General features: G+C 57.7%; 2 protein-coding genes across 2 annotated transcripts in view; one reads left to right on the top strand and one right to left on the bottom strand.

Moving 5' to 3' along the window:
- SPTBN5 (spectrin beta, non-erythrocytic 5) overlaps nt 1-8186 on the top strand; it is a 47666-nt gene extending 39480 nt beyond the window's left edge. Inside the window, exons 56-69 of the mRNA XM_038580144.1 lie at nt 14-169; nt 422-639; nt 801-990; nt 1217-1393; nt 1581-1685; nt 2042-2275; nt 2453-2524; nt 3015-3101; nt 3194-3285; nt 3437-3522; nt 4585-4635; nt 4869-4962; nt 5193-5344; nt 5948-8186. Of these exons, the coding sequence (XP_038436072.1) occupies nt 14-169; nt 422-639; nt 801-990; nt 1217-1393; nt 1581-1685; nt 2042-2275; nt 2453-2524; nt 3015-3101; nt 3194-3285; nt 3437-3522; nt 4585-4635; nt 4869-4962; nt 5193-5344; nt 5948-6000 (1767 nt within the window). The 3' untranslated portion in view covers nt 6001-8186. The remainder of the gene's footprint in view (nt 1-13; nt 170-421; nt 640-800; nt 991-1216; nt 1394-1580; nt 1686-2041; nt 2276-2452; nt 2525-3014; nt 3102-3193; nt 3286-3436; nt 3523-4584; nt 4636-4868; nt 4963-5192; nt 5345-5947) is intronic.
- PLA2G4B (phospholipase A2, group IVB (cytosolic)) lies at nt 6932-16454 on the bottom strand. Its single transcript, NM_001204236.1, is given in 20 exon segments — nt 6932-7152; nt 7228-7414; nt 8404-8570; nt 8915-9094; nt 9253-9357; nt 9558-9695; nt 9973-10090; nt 10213-10435; nt 10655-10791; nt 11431-11566; nt 12146-12183; nt 12461-12544; nt 12818-12948; nt 13237-13291; nt 13546-13588; nt 13763-13803; nt 14144-14275; nt 14400-14536; nt 14831-14903; nt 16446-16454. Coding segments are annotated over 20 exon segments (2355 nt in total).
- Between the last annotated feature and the right edge of the window lie 619 nt (nt 16455-17073).

The raw sequence follows: 17073 nt of genomic DNA, 5'->3' as shown, positions 1-17073 counted from the left end.
CCCCCTCTCCCAGAGCCTGGCCACAGCCCGGGAGGTCCGTGGTTTTGAGCAAACAGTGGCCTGGCTCCAGAGCTGGATGCAGGAGAAGGCCACCCTGATGGCGAGAGACGTCTGTGGCCACAGCCCGTCATCAGTGCAGACCTTCGAGCAACAGCACAGGTGCCTGGAGGTGAGGGCTCACACCCCATGGTCTGCCCGTCGGAGCCCCTCCCTGCAGGTGGTAGGTAGCACCCCCCCCCGCCCCACCCCACCCCACCCCACCCCAGCCAGGTAGGGCTGGCCCAGGCTGTGGAACAGTGGAGTTGGCTTGGGAAATTCTGGGAAACAGATCAGGACCCCTCAGAGAGGACTGGATGCTCCCAAATGAGGGGTATGTGTCAGGTTGACGGGGGTGAGATCTGATTGTGTGTTCTGGTGGCAGAGGGAACTGGCGGCAATGGAGAAGGAGGTGGCACGGGTGCGGATGGAGGCCTGCCGGTTGGGCCAGCTACACCCCATGGCTCAGGATGGCCTGTCTGAGCAGCTGGCTAGGGTGGAGGAGGCCTGGGCCACCCTGGAGGTGAAGGCCCGGGAGCAGGGCCAGCAGCTGGAGCAGGCTGCCCGGGGCCACGCCTTCCTCGGCCGCTGCAGGGAACTGCTGTAAGTGGCCTCCTGCCCTGGTGTTGGCTCAGCTCCACCCTGTGGGGTGGGGGTCACCCCAGCACATCGGAAGCCTGACCCCCCTTCCCAGTGCACACCTCATGCCCCACCTCCCAAGGCTGCTCCCCACCCTGATGGCAGTTTTGTCTCCCTGTCCCCAGAACATGGGCTCAGGAGAAGCAAGCTGTGGTTTCGTCTGAGGAGCTGGCCGGGGACCTGGTGGGAGCTGAGCGGCTCCTGGCCCAGCATGACGAGCTGGGGCGAGAAATCAAGGAGCACTGCCTACAAGCCCAGGTTGTACAGCAAGAAGGGCAGCAGCTGATAGACAGTGGCCACTTCATGTCCCTGGAGGTACGAGCACGAAAGTGGACCTGGGGTTGAGCTGGGGATGGAGCTCAGCTACCCAAGGCCTCAGAACACAGAAACCCTCAGTGGCAGGCCGGGAAGGAGCAGAGACAGAGAAGCAGAGAAAGGAAAGGCCTGGGCCTTCCCTGGACCCCTCTGCTGGGCACTCCAGCCCTGCCCTGCCTCAGTGCTCCTGCTCATGCATGTGACCCATAGCACCCCTTTCCACCAGGTGGCAGGGTGTCTGCAGGAGCTAGAAGGGCAGCTGCAGGCACTCACAGAGGCCTGCGTCCTACGCCGGGAGCGCTGCGAGGAGAACTGGGGCCTGCAGAAGCTGCGACAGGAGCTGGACCAAGCTGAGGCCTGGCTGGCCTCCCGGGAGGGTCTACTGCTGGACCCCAACTGTGGGGTGAGCCAAAGGCCCCCCCCCCCCACCCCCCCGCCATTAGCCAGCTGTACCAGCCCGCAGCTGCAGCCGAGGGCAGATCCTGTTACTCCTCTGCTCCCTGACCAGCGAAGCGGGTCGGGGACCAGGACGGGGAGGCTCTCCACACCCCCATGGAGCTGGGGCTCACCCTGGCTTTGCTTCCCCGCAGCACTCTGTGCCTGATGTGGAGTTGCTGCTCGGCAGACACCAGGACTTAGAAAAGTTGCTGGCGGCCCAGGAAGAGAAGTTTGCCCAACTGCAGAGAAAGACGGGAGTGAGCAGAGGCCGGACGAGGATTCCCTAGCGGCGAGGGGCCCGAGGGCTGGGGGTGGGAGCATCCTGGTCTCAACCTGAGACTGGGGTCTCCCCAGTACATGGAGCCCATGTGTGACCCCTCACGAGAGCCCTGTTCTTTGCCTGGCCAGCTGCCAGGGCCTGTCCCCCCCTTGTCCAGGTAGGCCAGAGCCCCACTATGGACTAGGATGACAGGGGAAGTCTCTTAAGCAAGCTGAAGCAGGAGGAGATAAAGAGCAATGAGGAGACAGGGATTCTCTCCGGGTGGAAGGGCTTTGGAGAGGAGAGGCGGGGGCACGGAGCCCTGCCCTGGCTCACCTTCCTCCCCTCTCCAAGGTGGAACAGAAGCTGCTGCAGCCGGGGACAGGGCTGACACCCAGCAATGCTGGCCATGGGCTCACCTCCCTCCAGCAGAGGCCCTTCGGAAGCTGGTGGCCAGGAGTACAGCTGGCTGAGACAAGGGACCTGCAGCCAGGTGGCCCCGTCAGCCCACACATACCCTCTGCCACCACTGTCTCCCTGGAGCGGGCAGCCAGGCAGCAGGAGCCCAGGGGTGCCAGGGCCATGGGGGTAAGGCCCAGACCCTGGAGCCAGCACTGAGGCCCTGGGGGTTTGGGGCACTAGGGATAGGAGCTGAGAGTCCTCAGGAATGAAGTGGTTGGAGGGGGGTAGATTCCTAGCGCACCTTCCAGAGGGGGCCTGTCCTCTGTTGCTGGATATTTCCTGGGCCCCATCTGGCACTTGCAGGATGCGAAGGGTGCCTTCACCACGGAGGGATTTTTGGAGCTCAAGCAGCAGCTCCTGCTTGCAGGGAGGCAGGTAAGTATGAGGAGATTCCTTCTCCAGGCACCTCTCCTCCACAGAACCACTCAGCTCAGAGGGACTATCAGGGCCTGGCATCCTGACATGATGATGGATAGCCCCCCACCCCCAGCCATTCTTAAGACAGTCTCCTTTTTTCTTTAAGTAATCTCTACCCCTCAATGTAGGGCTTGAACTCACAACCCCGAGATCAGGAGTCACAGACTCTATTGACCGAGCCAGCCAGGCACCTCAAGATAGTTTCATTCTTTACCTACCACACAGCTTCTGCCCCGCACCCAAGTAGGGTGGGGGGAGGGTGAAGGCCCTCTTCCTCCTCTTGCTGGTCTCCCCACACATCATCCCCTGGCTCCCTCTTCCCCGTGGACACCTCTGTCCAACCCAGGACTTGGCCTGAGAGCCTCTGAAGACACAGGCCTTCCCAAGGCCAGGCTGCAGCCTCCCCTCCATGCCTAGCTGGTGCAGCCTCACTGCCCTCTCTCCACAGCCCTGCTCAAGCTCCGGGGATGGCTGCCATGGCACCTTGGGGGTTAGCTCCCTGAGCCTCCTCTGGGACAAGAGGACAGCAGCAGAGGTACGAGGCGGTGGAATATGGGGGAGGCTGAGCACAGGCCCACAGAGAAGAGCGGACATGTTCATAGTAACCCCTTGCTCATCTCTTCTCAGAATATGGCCCCAGTGGCCACCCTTGACCTCAGAGAAGCCCAGTGTGAGAGGCTGGGCCACCAGCATAGCAGGAAACACACTTTCTCCTTAAAGTGAGTGCTACTGCAGAGGAGACAATAGCCCCAGGACATACTGACCCAGTAGGCACAGCCTCCCAGAAGCAGGCACCTGGATGGGGCTGGACGCAGGGGTTCACCCATGTGGGAAGTGCAGAGATTTGACCCGTGGCTATCTGGGTGGCAGGTTGAGCAGCGAGGTGGAAACCCTGCGTGCAGCACCGTCAGAAGGGCAGGCTGAGAGCCGGCACCACGTCCTGAGCCGCACAGCTGGTAGGCACCACCAGAACCTACGGAGGGACTTGGGTGTGAGCCCCTGGGCCCCAAGCCGCTGTTTCACATATCCTCAGCAATCTTGCATCTAGTACCTCTAGAGCCTGAGATGTAGTTGGGACTTAAGTGTCTTCTCAAAGAATTTAAGGCCCAGAAAGGGTAAACCACTTGCCATAGATCACACCGCTCATCTAATTAGTACCAGAGGTAGGGCCAGGCTTGCCCCCAGCTGCCGCCTGGTCCCTTTGGAGTCTGTCTCTGTGACTCCCCTGAGTGCTCCTAGGCTTTGTTCTGTGACCCTGGGACCTTCTCTAACCTTCCAGTCCTCAAAAAGCTCTGAATGCACTGCCCTTGGGTATCTTGTGGACAGTGGTCAAACCCAGTTCTATCAGGAGGGATGCCTGGGAAGCACCCCTGCACCAGGTATCTGTCGGTGGGGTCGGACAGGCTCCACCTGGACAGCATGTTCAGGTCATGTCCTCAGGCTGCCGGGAGCCCAGGTGGGAGTCCTTTCCTGTTCCTCCCAGTCTCTCTGGGTTCTTGGCTCCATTCCTTGCACTGTCTCTGGTCCCCTCTGAGCCTGTCCTTCCAGAATCCCAAAGGGATCTTGAGTTTCTTCAGGATCTCCTCCAGACTGAGCCTTTCTTAGCCTGCATTCAGACTTCTAGGAGGCAGCGTGCACTGGGGGGCCTGCCTGGGGGCTGGGCCTATGCCGCACCTCCGCACAGGCAAGGCTTGGTGCATACAGAGCCTCCTGTGGTGGGCACATCTGTCTGTTTGGGCCACTTTTTTTTTTTAAGATTTATTTAATTTATTTATTTATGATAGTCACACACACACAGAGAGAGAGAGAGAGAGAGAGGCAGAGACACAGGCAGAGGGAGAAGCAGGCCCCATGCACCAGGAGCCCGACATAGGATTTGATCCCGGGTCTCCAGGATCGCGCCCTGGGCCAAAGGCAGGCGCTAAACCGCTGCGCCACCCAGGGATCCCTGTTTGGGCCACTTTTAATAAAAATATCAGACTGGGTAGGTTACAGACCAGAACCATTTGTTTTTACAGTGCTAGAGCCTAGCAAGTCCAACATCAAGGCACCAGCAGATGGGGTGTCTGGTAAGTCTGAGTTGTGCGTGACACCTGCTTACTGTGTCCTCACTTGGTGGAAGCGGTCAGGTTGTTCTCTGGGGTCCTTTTTGTAAGGACTCCACCCTCCTGACCCCATCACCTCGGGGTTAGGATTTCAACATATGCATTTGAGGGAAGACACAAACATGCAAGGAGGCTGCTGTCTTCAGAGGCCTAGCACCTGCACCAGGGCTGACCACTGAGCTCCCTTTGCTCTGCAGCCCAGAGTCTGAGCCTGGAGCTCAGAGCCAGACCTGTGGGCTTCCCAGCTGAGCACACTGGTGAGACGGTGTCCAGCCCCGCTGCTCCGCTCAGGTAGGGCACCTGGGTATGTAGGTGGGTGGGTGGGTGGGAAGTCCTGAGCCCCCAGGACTGATATAGCTGCTGCTGTCTTAAGCCAAGATCTGGAGCCTCAGACCTACGCTGCTAGGGTATGGGGTAATCCCCATATTGGAGACCCTCAGCAATAGAAAATCCTAGCACCCACCCCACTGCGTACAAACCCCTGCTCAGTGTCCAGGTCCTGAGACTCCCTTTTCCCACAGGCTCCATGGCTGTCCCCTGACTTCCTCACTGAGGGGTATGCATGTGAGTGCCGATGGCCAGCTGCAACCCTTGCAGTTCCTGCCGGCTGCTGGCCCTGCCCAGGCACCTGCCCCTGGCTCCTCATGCCTTTCCTGCCCAGGCCGGGCCCAAGGTGCAGACTCCCTCGGTCTCCCCATGTGACTCACTCCATGGCCTCTTCTTCCTAAGACAGAAGACAGGTTGCAAGCCAGCTCCCTCTGACCTGCCCTCTGCCCGCCACCTCTCCTGCTTTCCCCTGCTCCAATGGGAAAGGAGAGATTTACTGTCCTAGAGCAGACCAGCTATCAGGCTGTCACCCACACACACACACACCCCCACAGACTCAGGCACAGACAGAGCCCTTGCAGCACACCTGAGGGCAGCCACGGCTGCACAAGCCTGCTGCACAGGACCCACGGGCTCCGCTTTAGGATTCAGATGACCTGTTGCCTTATCCTCGATGGTGGCTTTTAAGGCGGCCATTTCTTCCACTGCGATGCTAGCCACATGCCCAAGGCAGGGCCCAAGAATTGGTGGGCCAGAGCAGACAGGTAGGGGGAGTTGAGTCACAAGAACCTGTTTCCTCCCACCCACTGGCCTCCTCACACCCCAGTCAGACCTGCAGCTACCTGTCAGCAATCAGTATCCAAGTAGCACAGCAACATTAAAAGAAGGTGGAATGTTCGAAGGGAGGCCAGGCCCTGCGTTCACTCTGCCTTCCTGTTACCCCCAACAGATCTAGGCCCTGAAGCAAACCCTGAGCTGGCACCAACCAAGGACAACCTCTAGAGAACCAGAACAAGGCTCTGCTACCCAACTACTCAGGACCAACTTCTGGAATAGACTGTTTCTTGTTAAGAGGCAGCCCTCACCAAGATCACAACTTACTGAAGTTAAGCCATTGGCGCTTGTCCCTTTGGCTGCTCTGATCCCACCCCTCCTGTGGAACAGGAAGCAGCCCTTTGACGGAGAGGAGGACAGGGGTGCTAGCGCCACTGCCTGTGCATCCAGTTACCTGCACAGGGCCAGGATCCAGCAGCAGCACCCCCCCAGGCCATACTGGCCTCCTCCCTACTTGGAGAGTGTAGCCCCAGTGGGGTATACACGGCCTGCTCTCCCTCTGCTAGCTAGCTCTGTAAGGTGCCTGGGAGGAGGTTTTTTTCAAACCAGTCCTTATTATGTGTAACCAAGAGCCCAGGGTGACCTGTCCTTCCTTGACAGCAATGACAACCCGCTACCACCTCACATTTATATGAGCCTGTGATCCACAAATCACTCTATTTCGCTAGGGAAAATGGTCCCCTGGCTTTGGGTGCTTATGCAACTGTGGTCAGTACTGCTCTGGGCCCACGCCGTTGTCCATGTCTACGTGAGGCTACCACCGAACCCCTGAATGTTCTCCTTGCTTGAAGAGGACACGTCTCTGGCCTGAGGAGACCAGGCCCAGCCCTGTTAAGCCCTCAACCCCCATGCCTGTGTAGGTGGCAAGGCTGTGGTGGCTGCGGGGACCCGTCAGGGTGGCGCTGGGCACTGACGCTGGCATAGCCATTCAGAGGGCGAGAGGGCCAGGGCCAGGCCACTCAGGCCCCAGAGGCTCTGGATGATCTGGCGAGTTGTCTCTGCCCAACTCACCCAGAAGAGCCAGGGGGCCAGGGAGTGAGTCTACCCAAGTGGCAGGGGAGGGGCGGTAGGAGCCCAGGCCAGCCGCCCTCCTGCGCCCTCACTGGGGGTGGCGCTGCCTGCGCTCCCGCCTCCGCTGCACAGCCGCACGCAGGGCCTCTAGCAGCTGCTCCCGGTTGTTGCAGATGTTGTAGTGGGTCAGGCGCAGCAGCTTGTCCATGTCCTCTGGGCTGTAGGTCACCTTGGAGTAGTGGTAGGGGGAGTCGGAGGAAGATAGGTTCACCTCCCCCGCCGCCTTTTCCTCTGGTGTGCGCCGGATGCCTGGTGAAAGTGGGGAGCTTGGCAATGGGGCAGCCAGAAGGTGGGGGGGAGCAGGAGGAGGGGTGGGGGGCTCACCAGGGGCCGAGTACTCCTGGAAGGAGTCATCCACTAGAGGGAAGTGCAGCACAGCTGGGGCCTCGGGGCAGTCTGGGTCCAAAAACGAGTGGCACTCTCCTGGCTGCTGCTGCTCTCCAACGCTGGGTGAGATGGGTGGGAACGGGATGCCCTGCTCCTGGCACCACCGGCCCAGGAGCTGCAGTTGCTGCAGGGCAGGCACAAGTGCCGTCAGGGGCAGGGCCCACAGGGCTCTCTGGGGCCCCGACACTGAACGCAGAGGCTGGCTGAGACCCCTGGGAGTTAGAGCCCGGTTGCCAAATCTGACCGAGGCCCACCCCCAGGGCCAGGCCAGGCCGGGGAAAGCGCCATGACCCTGACCGCCCCTCTGCTGCGCCTCCTGGGAGCTCCGTGGCCCAGGGCTGCTGATGGCTTCCAGCTTCCACAGCAACCTTCACTGGACCAACACAAAAACTCACAGCACAGGGTTCCCAAGGCCCAAATGAGGACAGGTGCCCCAAATATAAAATACACAGAAAACATTCCCCCCGCCCTACTGAAGCAGTTTGGGAAGCAAGACCTGAACGCTATACCAGCTACATGTCCCGGGCTTCCTCCCAAGCACTCCTGATGGAATATTCTCCAGGATTATCTATGACCATCTGGAGTTATTAGGCCCTTCAGGACACCTTAGGACTCATTTTATCCTTTGCTTTGCTTCCCAGCTACCTTAACTCAGAACCTTATTTATTGTGAGATGAAAAAATCATGCACGTGCAGGTATTATCTTAGCCTTAGCCTGTGTAAATGACACAGGAACGCTATTTTGTAATGACAGTAAATCTAATGTCTGTGTAAATCAAGAACCAGAAATCTGAACTCTACCTTTTGGCTAACTCAAAATTGTTGTCATTGTGATAATCAGAACATGGTTTTTATGCTTTGTCTTATTACAGTAAATTTTGCTAATAGTTTAAAAAAGAAAACCTCTCCCTTGTCACTTCAACTTCCTGAGCAGAGTAAGTTCCCCTGGTGGTAAATTCATGGGATCCATATTCATATGATGTCACTGTCTCAGCCCCTAAGGGATGCTGGACCACATACTGGACTCGAAGGTAGATCTCCCCTAAAGCCGGAGCCAAGATGCCAGGCCCAGCTGGTGTCACCACTGCCTCCCAAGCCTGCCCCTTAATCCACCTGAAAGGCTCCTTGGAGGTTGTAATCCAGCGACAGGATGAGGTCCACGTCCCGTGTGGGCCGCAGTAGGGGCGGGAAGCTGGTGTTGATAAGGTAGCCAACATCCAGCAGGCAAAGGTGGGGCTCTGCAGGTGTCAGCTGGTTGGGGAGCCCATCCAGTTTGGTGGCTGGAAAGGTTAGGCGGGTGGGGTAGAAAAGCAGCTGTCATTGGTATGGAGCACAACAGACCCCTCTACCCTAATGCTAGCTCCTTGCCACTGGCAGAAGCCAACTCTGCCCTCTAGTCCCTGATCTCTCCTGCCAAAGTAGCCCTGCTACTTCCCAAGACCCCACAGATGGGCCCTGATCCACAATAAAAAGGAGAGGAAAAGGGTTGCCAGTCCAGGCAGCCCAGTGAACTAAACTCAAAGGAGCTTAGGGCCCAGGGGTTGGGTGTCTGGACCAGGGATCTAAGGCTCAGGTGGCCTTGAACAGACCTTGGAGTGCTGGGACCAGGGAGAGAAAAAGATACCTTTCCAGGTAGAGAAGTAAGGATGTTGGAAGTAGTCCTTGTGGAAATGGAGGCCATGCAGGAAATTGTGGGTGGCCTGGGCCAGTGGGCGCCGCGTCAGAAGGTCAGTGAAAAACTCAACAATCCTGCCAGTCCCAGTGGGAGGCTCTTCTATCTTTAGAAGAGGGACCTGCTCCTTGTCTGCACAGTCAAGAAAGGGGAAAGCGGAATATCTTTTAGGAAATGGGAGCCCCTGAACTTTTACCCCAGCTTCTGTGGACTGCCAAAGGCCATCCCACCACCCCCAGACACCCCAGTGGCTGCCTCTGCACCTCCTTACAAGGAGCCCAGGCACCTACCCAGGTTGGCCTGATCCTGTGCCCAGCGGTCCCAGAACTGACTGGGGTCTGAGGCCCAGTATAAACTATCCTGGAGGTTGGCTGCATATAGGTTGCTCCAGATACCTAAGAGAGGGAACATAAGGGGAACAGAGGGGACACAAAGGGGAGAGTCCCCCACCCCATCACAATCTGACCTTTTCCCACAACCCATCCTAGACCAGGACATGTCCCCGTGAGCTGAGAGGTGGAGGCCTGCCGTCTTCCCCAGGCCCATTCTCCACACTACATTAGCTTCCCTAACCTTCCAAGCTCCTCCCTCTCACCTTCGAGGAAGCAGATTCGGGACTCAGGAAGCCGCTTGGTCAGGCGCCCCATGAAGAACTCAGAGCCGAAGAGCTCAGAGGGGATGAAGGCACCATACTTGGGAAAGCCAACCTCATAGGGGGAGAACTCACACCACTCTGTGAGGAGACCATACAGCTTCACTGTGGGGTTCAGAACCCCAGGATCCTCTATCACCACCGGAGGCTCAGGCTGGTCACAGTCACCCTGACCATGGACCTATAGATCCCAACCCCATGCCAAAGCCTGAGTGACTCTGGTAGGATGACAGTCTCTGAAAAGCATGGGACCTGGCCCAGAAGCAGTGGGTGTAACACCCACCTCCTCCACAGAGGCCCCACTCCCCCTCACCCTACCAGCCACAAGAGCGCAGCTCTCAGCTCCAGGGCTACTCACCTCCAAATTCAAAGGTGCTCAGCTTCTTCTCCTTGGTGTTAAGGGCACAGTAGATGGGCAGAGGGTTCTGGCCGTGACTCAGGGCCTCTCGCTGGTCTGAGAGTGTGTGGTTATGGGGCTGGTGGCAGGAGAGGATTTGAACCTAAAGCTGTGGCTTTCTGGTATCTGAGACCTTTCCTCCTTGCTGCCCAGGGCAGCTCCCCATCTCCAAACCATACCCTGGCCCAGCAGTCCCCACACCTCATCGTGCAGCAGTGCCTCGCAGATGAGGGCCCACAGGTTGGTGAAGCAGGCCGGGTGGCCCAGGCGGGCACGCTCCCCCAGCTCCCGGTGGTACCGCTGCAGCTGGCTGGGAGAGAGTACACCCAACTTGCTCTTGGTCACCTGTGTCTTCAGTGACTCGGTCGGCCCTGCCAGGTCCTTCTGAGACCATTCCGGGTCCTCGTAGAGGTTGGCCAAAGCCCTGAGAAAAGCCAGAGCCCGGGCGTCACAGCACACCATGGGCTCTCCGTCCTAGGACAACAGTCTAGTAGGCACCTTCCAATGGTCCCACTGAGTGGCTCTCCCTCTGGCACGCCCTTTCTCCCAGCTCTCCCAACTGGGCCAGAGGCACCTATGGATTCTACAAGAGCCTTACCACTGCCACCCTCGGACTCCTGCACCCAACCTGCCGCCAGCTCACCAGGTGGAGCCTGAGGCCCCTGTGATATAGGAGATGCAATCCAAGAGACCCAGCTCCCTCAGTCCAGCCAGCTGTCCATAGAGGGAAACCATCGCCCGGATCCCACCGCCAGTGGCCATAACTGCTACCACTGGAATCTGAAAGCGAGAACAGCCACGTCAGTCAAGACCCGGTCAGGGCTCTTGGAACCAGTTCTGGTCAGGCCTACTGAGGAGGATCTAATCAGAAGTAGCCTCTCAAGGGTTGGGGCTTGTCTGGTTTTAAACACTCCAGGAAAAATGGGCAAGTTCCAGGCCTCATCTCCTCGCCCCTAGCCCCTGAGGAGTGTCATGATCACTTTCTGGAAGCCCCACAGCCACCTCAAGTCTCCCACACAGCCACCCTTTTTCCTCTTGAAAGGAGAAGTCATTTCCCTAGGAAATTCCCCAGGCTGATCTGAACCTCCAAGGACTGCCCCGGGCCAGCAGGCAGTCCTCACTCTGCATGTCTCACGGACCGGTCAGGTTGGACCCAAGTCCCAAAATATGGACCAGGCCAAGAATCAAGAAACAACAAGAAGGAAAGTCAGCCCGGTGGGGCAGCTTACAATCAACCTCCAGGTGCCTAGTGCAAAGCTCTACATCTGATGGCATCAGGCTCCTGTAAACATCAAGTGAGAGGGAAGAGGAGCAGGGGCAGAGACAGCAGGCGGGGCCAAGCTCTGGTCTGGTGAAGATACAATCATTCAGCTAGAGCAAGCCTGAGGAAGCCTATCCAGTGCAGTTCAGTCCACAGACCTCATCCTCCTGCAGGTCTTCACCCAGCTGCAGGACCTGCTTCAGGGCTCTGGCCACCACCCGCTTCCTCCGGCTCAGGAAGGCCTGCTCCTCGGCACACGGTCCGCAGCCTAGACGCACGGCCAGCTCCCTCGGTCTGGCGCGAAGGAAGGGATCATGAGGCAGCTCTTGGCCTCATCACAGAAAAGGAAGCTGGGTCTGCTCGCCCTGAGAAACCCACTGCCAACCCTCACTCCTCTCCCCACCCCTCACTCCTGCCTGGACCAAAGTGTGACATGTGTGGATGTAATGGGGAGAAGGTGAACCCAGACCCATGTGGGAACACTTGGGAATGCAACAAGGACCAGAAATGCTGGTGCCTAAAAATGCCCCTCCAGGGTCCCAGGTAGGCTCCTTGGTGAGTCTGACCACCACAGATCTACTTCCCCACTCTGAGCTTTTCTGTCTTCCCCCACCCAAAAATGACTCCAGAGGAGACAAGAAACTCTTGTCTCCCACCTCTTCGTGGTGAGAAGCTGGTCTCCCAGGCATGTGAAGGGTGGGCAACTCCTCTCCATCTCATGAAGGTTAGCTAAGGCCCACCCACGATGACTGCCACCTAAAGGGAGCGCAATTTCTCTCCTCTGGTAGTTCCCTTGCCCTATCTGTGCCTCAACTTCAAGCACAGGTGGCAGCCCGCTCCCTCCCTCCCTGCCCTCTCCCAGCCGGCTCTCACCTTTCTTCTTTCCTCAGCTCCACCCTCATCAGGGGCTCCTGGAAACCATAAACACTTCAGTCACAGAAGTCTGCCATCATGTCCCTCTCATCTCATCCCAAGCCACACCCTATGATGTCCCCCATACTCCCTTGGGCCCCTAGCCATCTCCACAGGGGCAAGGCCTGAGGCTCAAAGGCAGGGCTGCTCAGAGGACCCCTCTCCCCAGAGCCTAGCCCAAAGACCCAAGCTCCTACCAAAGCAGGCTGGCCCTGCAAGGCCTAGGGCCTAGTCCTGCCCACACTTCTGACCTTCTTCCTCCGGGTGATCAAGTACCTGGGATGTAGGGAAGACAAGCCTCACCACTTGGCCAGAGGGCAAGGCCCTGAGGGGCACCTTCAGTTGCTCGCGAGGGGCATCCTGCAGGGAGGATGAAAGAAGACCTCAGAATCTCTACCCTTCTGTTCCAGCAAGGACCTCACCCATGGCCCAGGGAGTGAAATAAGCAGCAGCAGGAAGGGAGACAGGAGGCTAACGTTAACCCCACCTTTGACCCAGGAGGCCTGATTATGCCAGAGAGTGATGGGGCAAGGGACTCAGCATGAGGAGAGGGACAAGCTAGGAGGAAGTGTGAAAGGAAGGAGGGAGAAAGACCCTGTAGGCTCCGCCTCATATGAGGGAGCAGCACACTACCTGCAGAAGAATACCCAGCTCCTGCTCCCAGCAGGCTGGGCAATGGAAGCAGAAGGAGCCGGCACCCACGGAGGCATCCTGTGAACCCTCACAGGACCCAGGAACCACAAGTTGAACTCTGCCCTCTGACTCTGGAACAGGAACCGGAACAGAAAGGTTAGGCATAAGGTCTTGGCCCACAGAGGCCCAAGGCTGTCTTGCATGAGGGGCCTGGGGGGCACTTTCCTCCGCCCACTGAGAGGGAAGACTGACATGGGCCGAGGCTGAGAGATGGAGCCCCAGCATGGATTTGCCCCAACTTCTACTGCTGCCTATGAGAGCAGAGGGCAGCTAATGTTAAGGTCCCTGCCAGGGTCCCCTTAGGAAGGGGATGACAAGGATGGAGGGCTGGGGGCTATCCTAGTAGGTTGGGGACTTACGTTTCTGGTTCCCTGTCTCCTCCAGTCGAACGTGCAAGCAGGAGAGCTCCCGGGCCTGAGTCATTACGAAAGCCCCTCAGACTCGCACGCACTCTTCCCCTGTTAGAGCCCCACCCACCCACAGTACCCTGGTTTTGATCCTCAGCGCTTTATTACATTGGCCCTGAGTCACCAAACATTTGCTTGAGGTTGTACCCCCTTGAACTGAAATCCCAGGGGCCCCCAATTCAGCTCTACTCCCGAATCCCTGATGGGGCCCCAGGCTTCAGGCCCGGGAAGGAGAGTGGGAGGGAGGGGTTCTGGACTCACCACCAGGATGCCATTGCTGACAAGCTGCTCGGCACAGTCTGTCCTGGAAACAGCCCCCAGTGACCCTCGGTGCAAGTCCCGCTTTCCATGCTCTCACCCCTCAAGGACGACAGGACATTCCTCCACCAGTACTGGATGTCTCCCAGGGTATGCTGGGCTCTGTCCTTCCCCCAAAGAAGCACTGCCCAAAAGGAATTGCCCCATGGCCCTGACTCACAGTCTCTGCAGCCGAAATTCAACTTCTAGCCGCTCCTCGCCCTGGAGAGATAAAGCAGCAAGTTAGAGGGGTGAGGAACGTGTGTGTAGATTTCAATGCAGACGCCAGCTGGGACTCCTGGGGAAAGTGGAGAGAGCCAATGGCCATCTCCAGGGTGCTCTGTCCACCTTCTCTGGGTGGCTCCTAGAAAACTGTTACTGGCTTAAGGGCCAAGAAAGAGGGTCAGAGATGGCACTGTTCCTCTAAGGACAGCAGGGGCCTCTGGGATGCCAGGGAAGCCTGGCCCACTCACTGCAGAAGAGGGCCATGTACCCAGCTCCACTCCAAAGCATTTGCCCTCCCTGGGCTCAGGCTCACTGCTACCCTGTTGCACAGACTTGCCTGAGGGTTCAGTGAGAAGCTCTCTCGGCGGAACTCCCCAGCCTGCAAAGTCCCCACGTCAAACAGCACTGACAACATGGGGTCATCACTGGTCAGAAGGTCCTGGTCAAAGACTTGCAGCTGTAAGACATTCTGGAAGGGAACAGAGTAAGGGGCTGCAGGACAGAGGAGTGGAAAAGGAAGGTGAGCAGAGCCAGAGCAGGGAAGGAGGGCTGGCAGGGGCAGTGGGCAGGGCAGGGGCTGACGTCCGGCCCACCTTGAGCTGGCTATGGATTCGAAAGCGAAAGCTCTGATTCCAGATGGGATTTCTGCAGTTCTTGACTGTGCGAGTCTGGAGCCTGTGGCTAGAGGCTGTGGGCAGCCAAAGGCTTACGTAGCAGTCAGAGGGGGTCACTGTAGGAAGGAGGAACAAATGGCTGCTGATGGCCAAGAGCCCTACCCAGCCCAGCTGCCAGTGTCCACGACCTTCCATCACAGGCAGCCCTGGGAGGCTTAGAGACCCATGCAATGGAGCCAAATTGGGAGGCAGGAGGAGCAAAGGCTGAGGTGCTAGGAGACATTCCACCTAGCACCTCCTCTTGGCCCCCTCTCCAGGACCCCCTGCATGCCCAGTCCTAGCGTCTCTTCCCACTGCCCTTCTCCCACTCTGAACCCAGCTACATGGCCCTTCCTGGGCCCAGCACTCACCTAAGTCCTTCGAGGGCAGGCCATGGGCCTGTAGGACACGAACGGTGAGCAGGCAGGTCCCAGGAACCTTTGCCTGCAGAGGAGGGAGAGGACAGGCCTGCTGCAGGCTGCTGAGTCCAAAGGGACAAAGGCCAAAGAAGAGGCCAGGGTCACCCCTCCAGGAATAATCCTGAACCAAAGGGCCCAGCCCTGCCAGCCACCTGGCTGCACTCCACCCCGTCAGAATCCTGAATGGAAAGGCGGCTGTGGTAGCTCCTGATGATCCTGCCGACACTTACACAACACTCTGGGCCAGCTCTGGTCCGAGGGAATAATGAACGCCTTTACACACATTAATTTGTTTAGTCACACAGCTACCCTGTGTGTAGGGACTACTTATTATGAGCGATCCCACAAGGAAACAGAAGCACAGAAAGGCTAGTCACTTGCCTGAGGTCCAGGGCCAGGACTGGACCAGGCTGGCTCGATTCATGCTCTCTTAATCCCACCCTTACCTACTTCCAGTTCTTGCTATGGTATCTTTTAGTCTTTCTACCCCACATCCCCAGTTAACCCTTGCTAAGCAGTCTTGAGGTGGGTCTTGGGTGGCAGGACACCTCGGGGATTAGACGGCTACAGAGAGAGAAGAGGCATGTTAAGACCCAGCCTGGCCTTGGGTGCCTTGGTGGGGCTGCTGTCTGGTTAAACAGCTTAAATGGAGACATGCTCCAGTTAAGCAAACTATTTGGAGAGGCAGGAGTGAAGAGCACAGACTTGGTTTTTAGACAGCCTCTCCGATCCCTGGCCAGGAATTAGTTCTGGAAATGGGCCCTCTACTTGGGAGTAGGAACAGTAATTAGCAGCTCAGACCACCCACAGGTTTTCAAGTCCTTCAGGTGCTATAAGGTCAGGCTAAAGAGGGTCCCTAGGTAGATCCAACCAAACCCACGAACATGGGTCTGGGGATATAAACCATGGCAAGTATGCCAGAGAAGCCTGTACTAACTAATCTTTTCTTTCTAGCCTTCAGCCCTGCCTCCAAAGGGTACTGATGGATGGAATCTAGGGACAGAGCTGAGAAAATTCATCTATCAGCGTCTACCCTGGGGGTCCCCACACTCCAAACAACTGAATGAAGAACATTGGAGAAGCCACTTTCTGGGAGCCTGAGTTCCCAGGGCCCAAATCCATGGGGCCAGGGAACTCTGTCTGGAGCTCATCTCTAGGGCAAGAACTCAAGACAACCCCTAATCCCTAGACCCCACCTGTTCCCTAGCTTCTGCTCACCACTCTGATTCAGTGATGGCCAGCTCCCCTCTCTACACCTGGAGAAACTCATCGCTCCTCTTAAGAAATAGTATTAACTTGGCAGGCAGGGGCTGGGTGGCTCAGTCAGTTACGCATCTGACTCTTGATTTCGGCTCAGGCATGATCTCAGGGTCATGCAATCAAGCCCCATATCAGGCTCCCTGCTCAATGGGGCGTCAGTTTGGGATTCTCTCCCTCTGTCCCCTACCCCACGCACAGATGCTCTCTCAAATAAACAAATCTTTAAAAAATAAAAAGAAATAGCATTAACCAGGCCCCAGGGCGATCAAGGGTCAGAATGGGGGCCCAGCGGCCTAGCAGGTCTTACCAGAGCCATGAGGCTGACTGTCCTCAAGAGCCACAAATGGCAGGCAGTGGGTGCAGGACCAAGGACTGCGGGCTTTTTAATCCAGAGCCAGTGATGTACCAGCAGGCCCCAAGCTCCTCCCTGGTCCCTCCCAACCGCCTCCACTCCACCCAAGCTTCACACCCACTCCGGGACAAGCCACCTGCAGAGGAAATGAGGAACCTTAAACCTATATGAAGACCCAGACACCCCCATGATGGGGGCCTACCACCCAGAAAGAGCCATTCCCTCCAGCAGTTGCCAGCAGCACCTATTCCACCCAGCCCTGCTCTTGTGCCTGGACCTAGAAGGGCCAATGACATCTAGAGAGCAGGGAGTGGGCCCAGGGGAGCAGCAAATGGAAGAACCTTGTCCCCTGTCACAGGGTCTTTCACAACCTCCAGTGCCAGTAGGACAGGAATGCCCAGTCCTGACTGAAGTGCTTGGCCAATCTGAGGGGAGTACCCCAGGCCCATCACAACCTGGCAGGGGTGTGGTTTGTTCTGTGAAACAGCCCTCTCAAGCCAAGTGCACAGCTGTCTCCACCCTGGGAGCTGGGTGGCTGGGATGAGGAGGCCTCCGGGTGGCATTCAGGAAGGTCTGGGTTGGT

This window comes from Canis lupus, chromosome 30 (assembly GCF_011100685.1).
Source record: "Canis lupus familiaris isolate Mischka breed German Shepherd chromosome 30, alternate assembly UU_Cfam_GSD_1.0, whole genome shotgun sequence".
NCBI lineage: Eukaryota > Metazoa > Chordata > Mammalia > Carnivora > Canidae > Canis > Canis lupus.
This window is presented reverse-complemented; position numbering and strand designations above follow the sequence as displayed.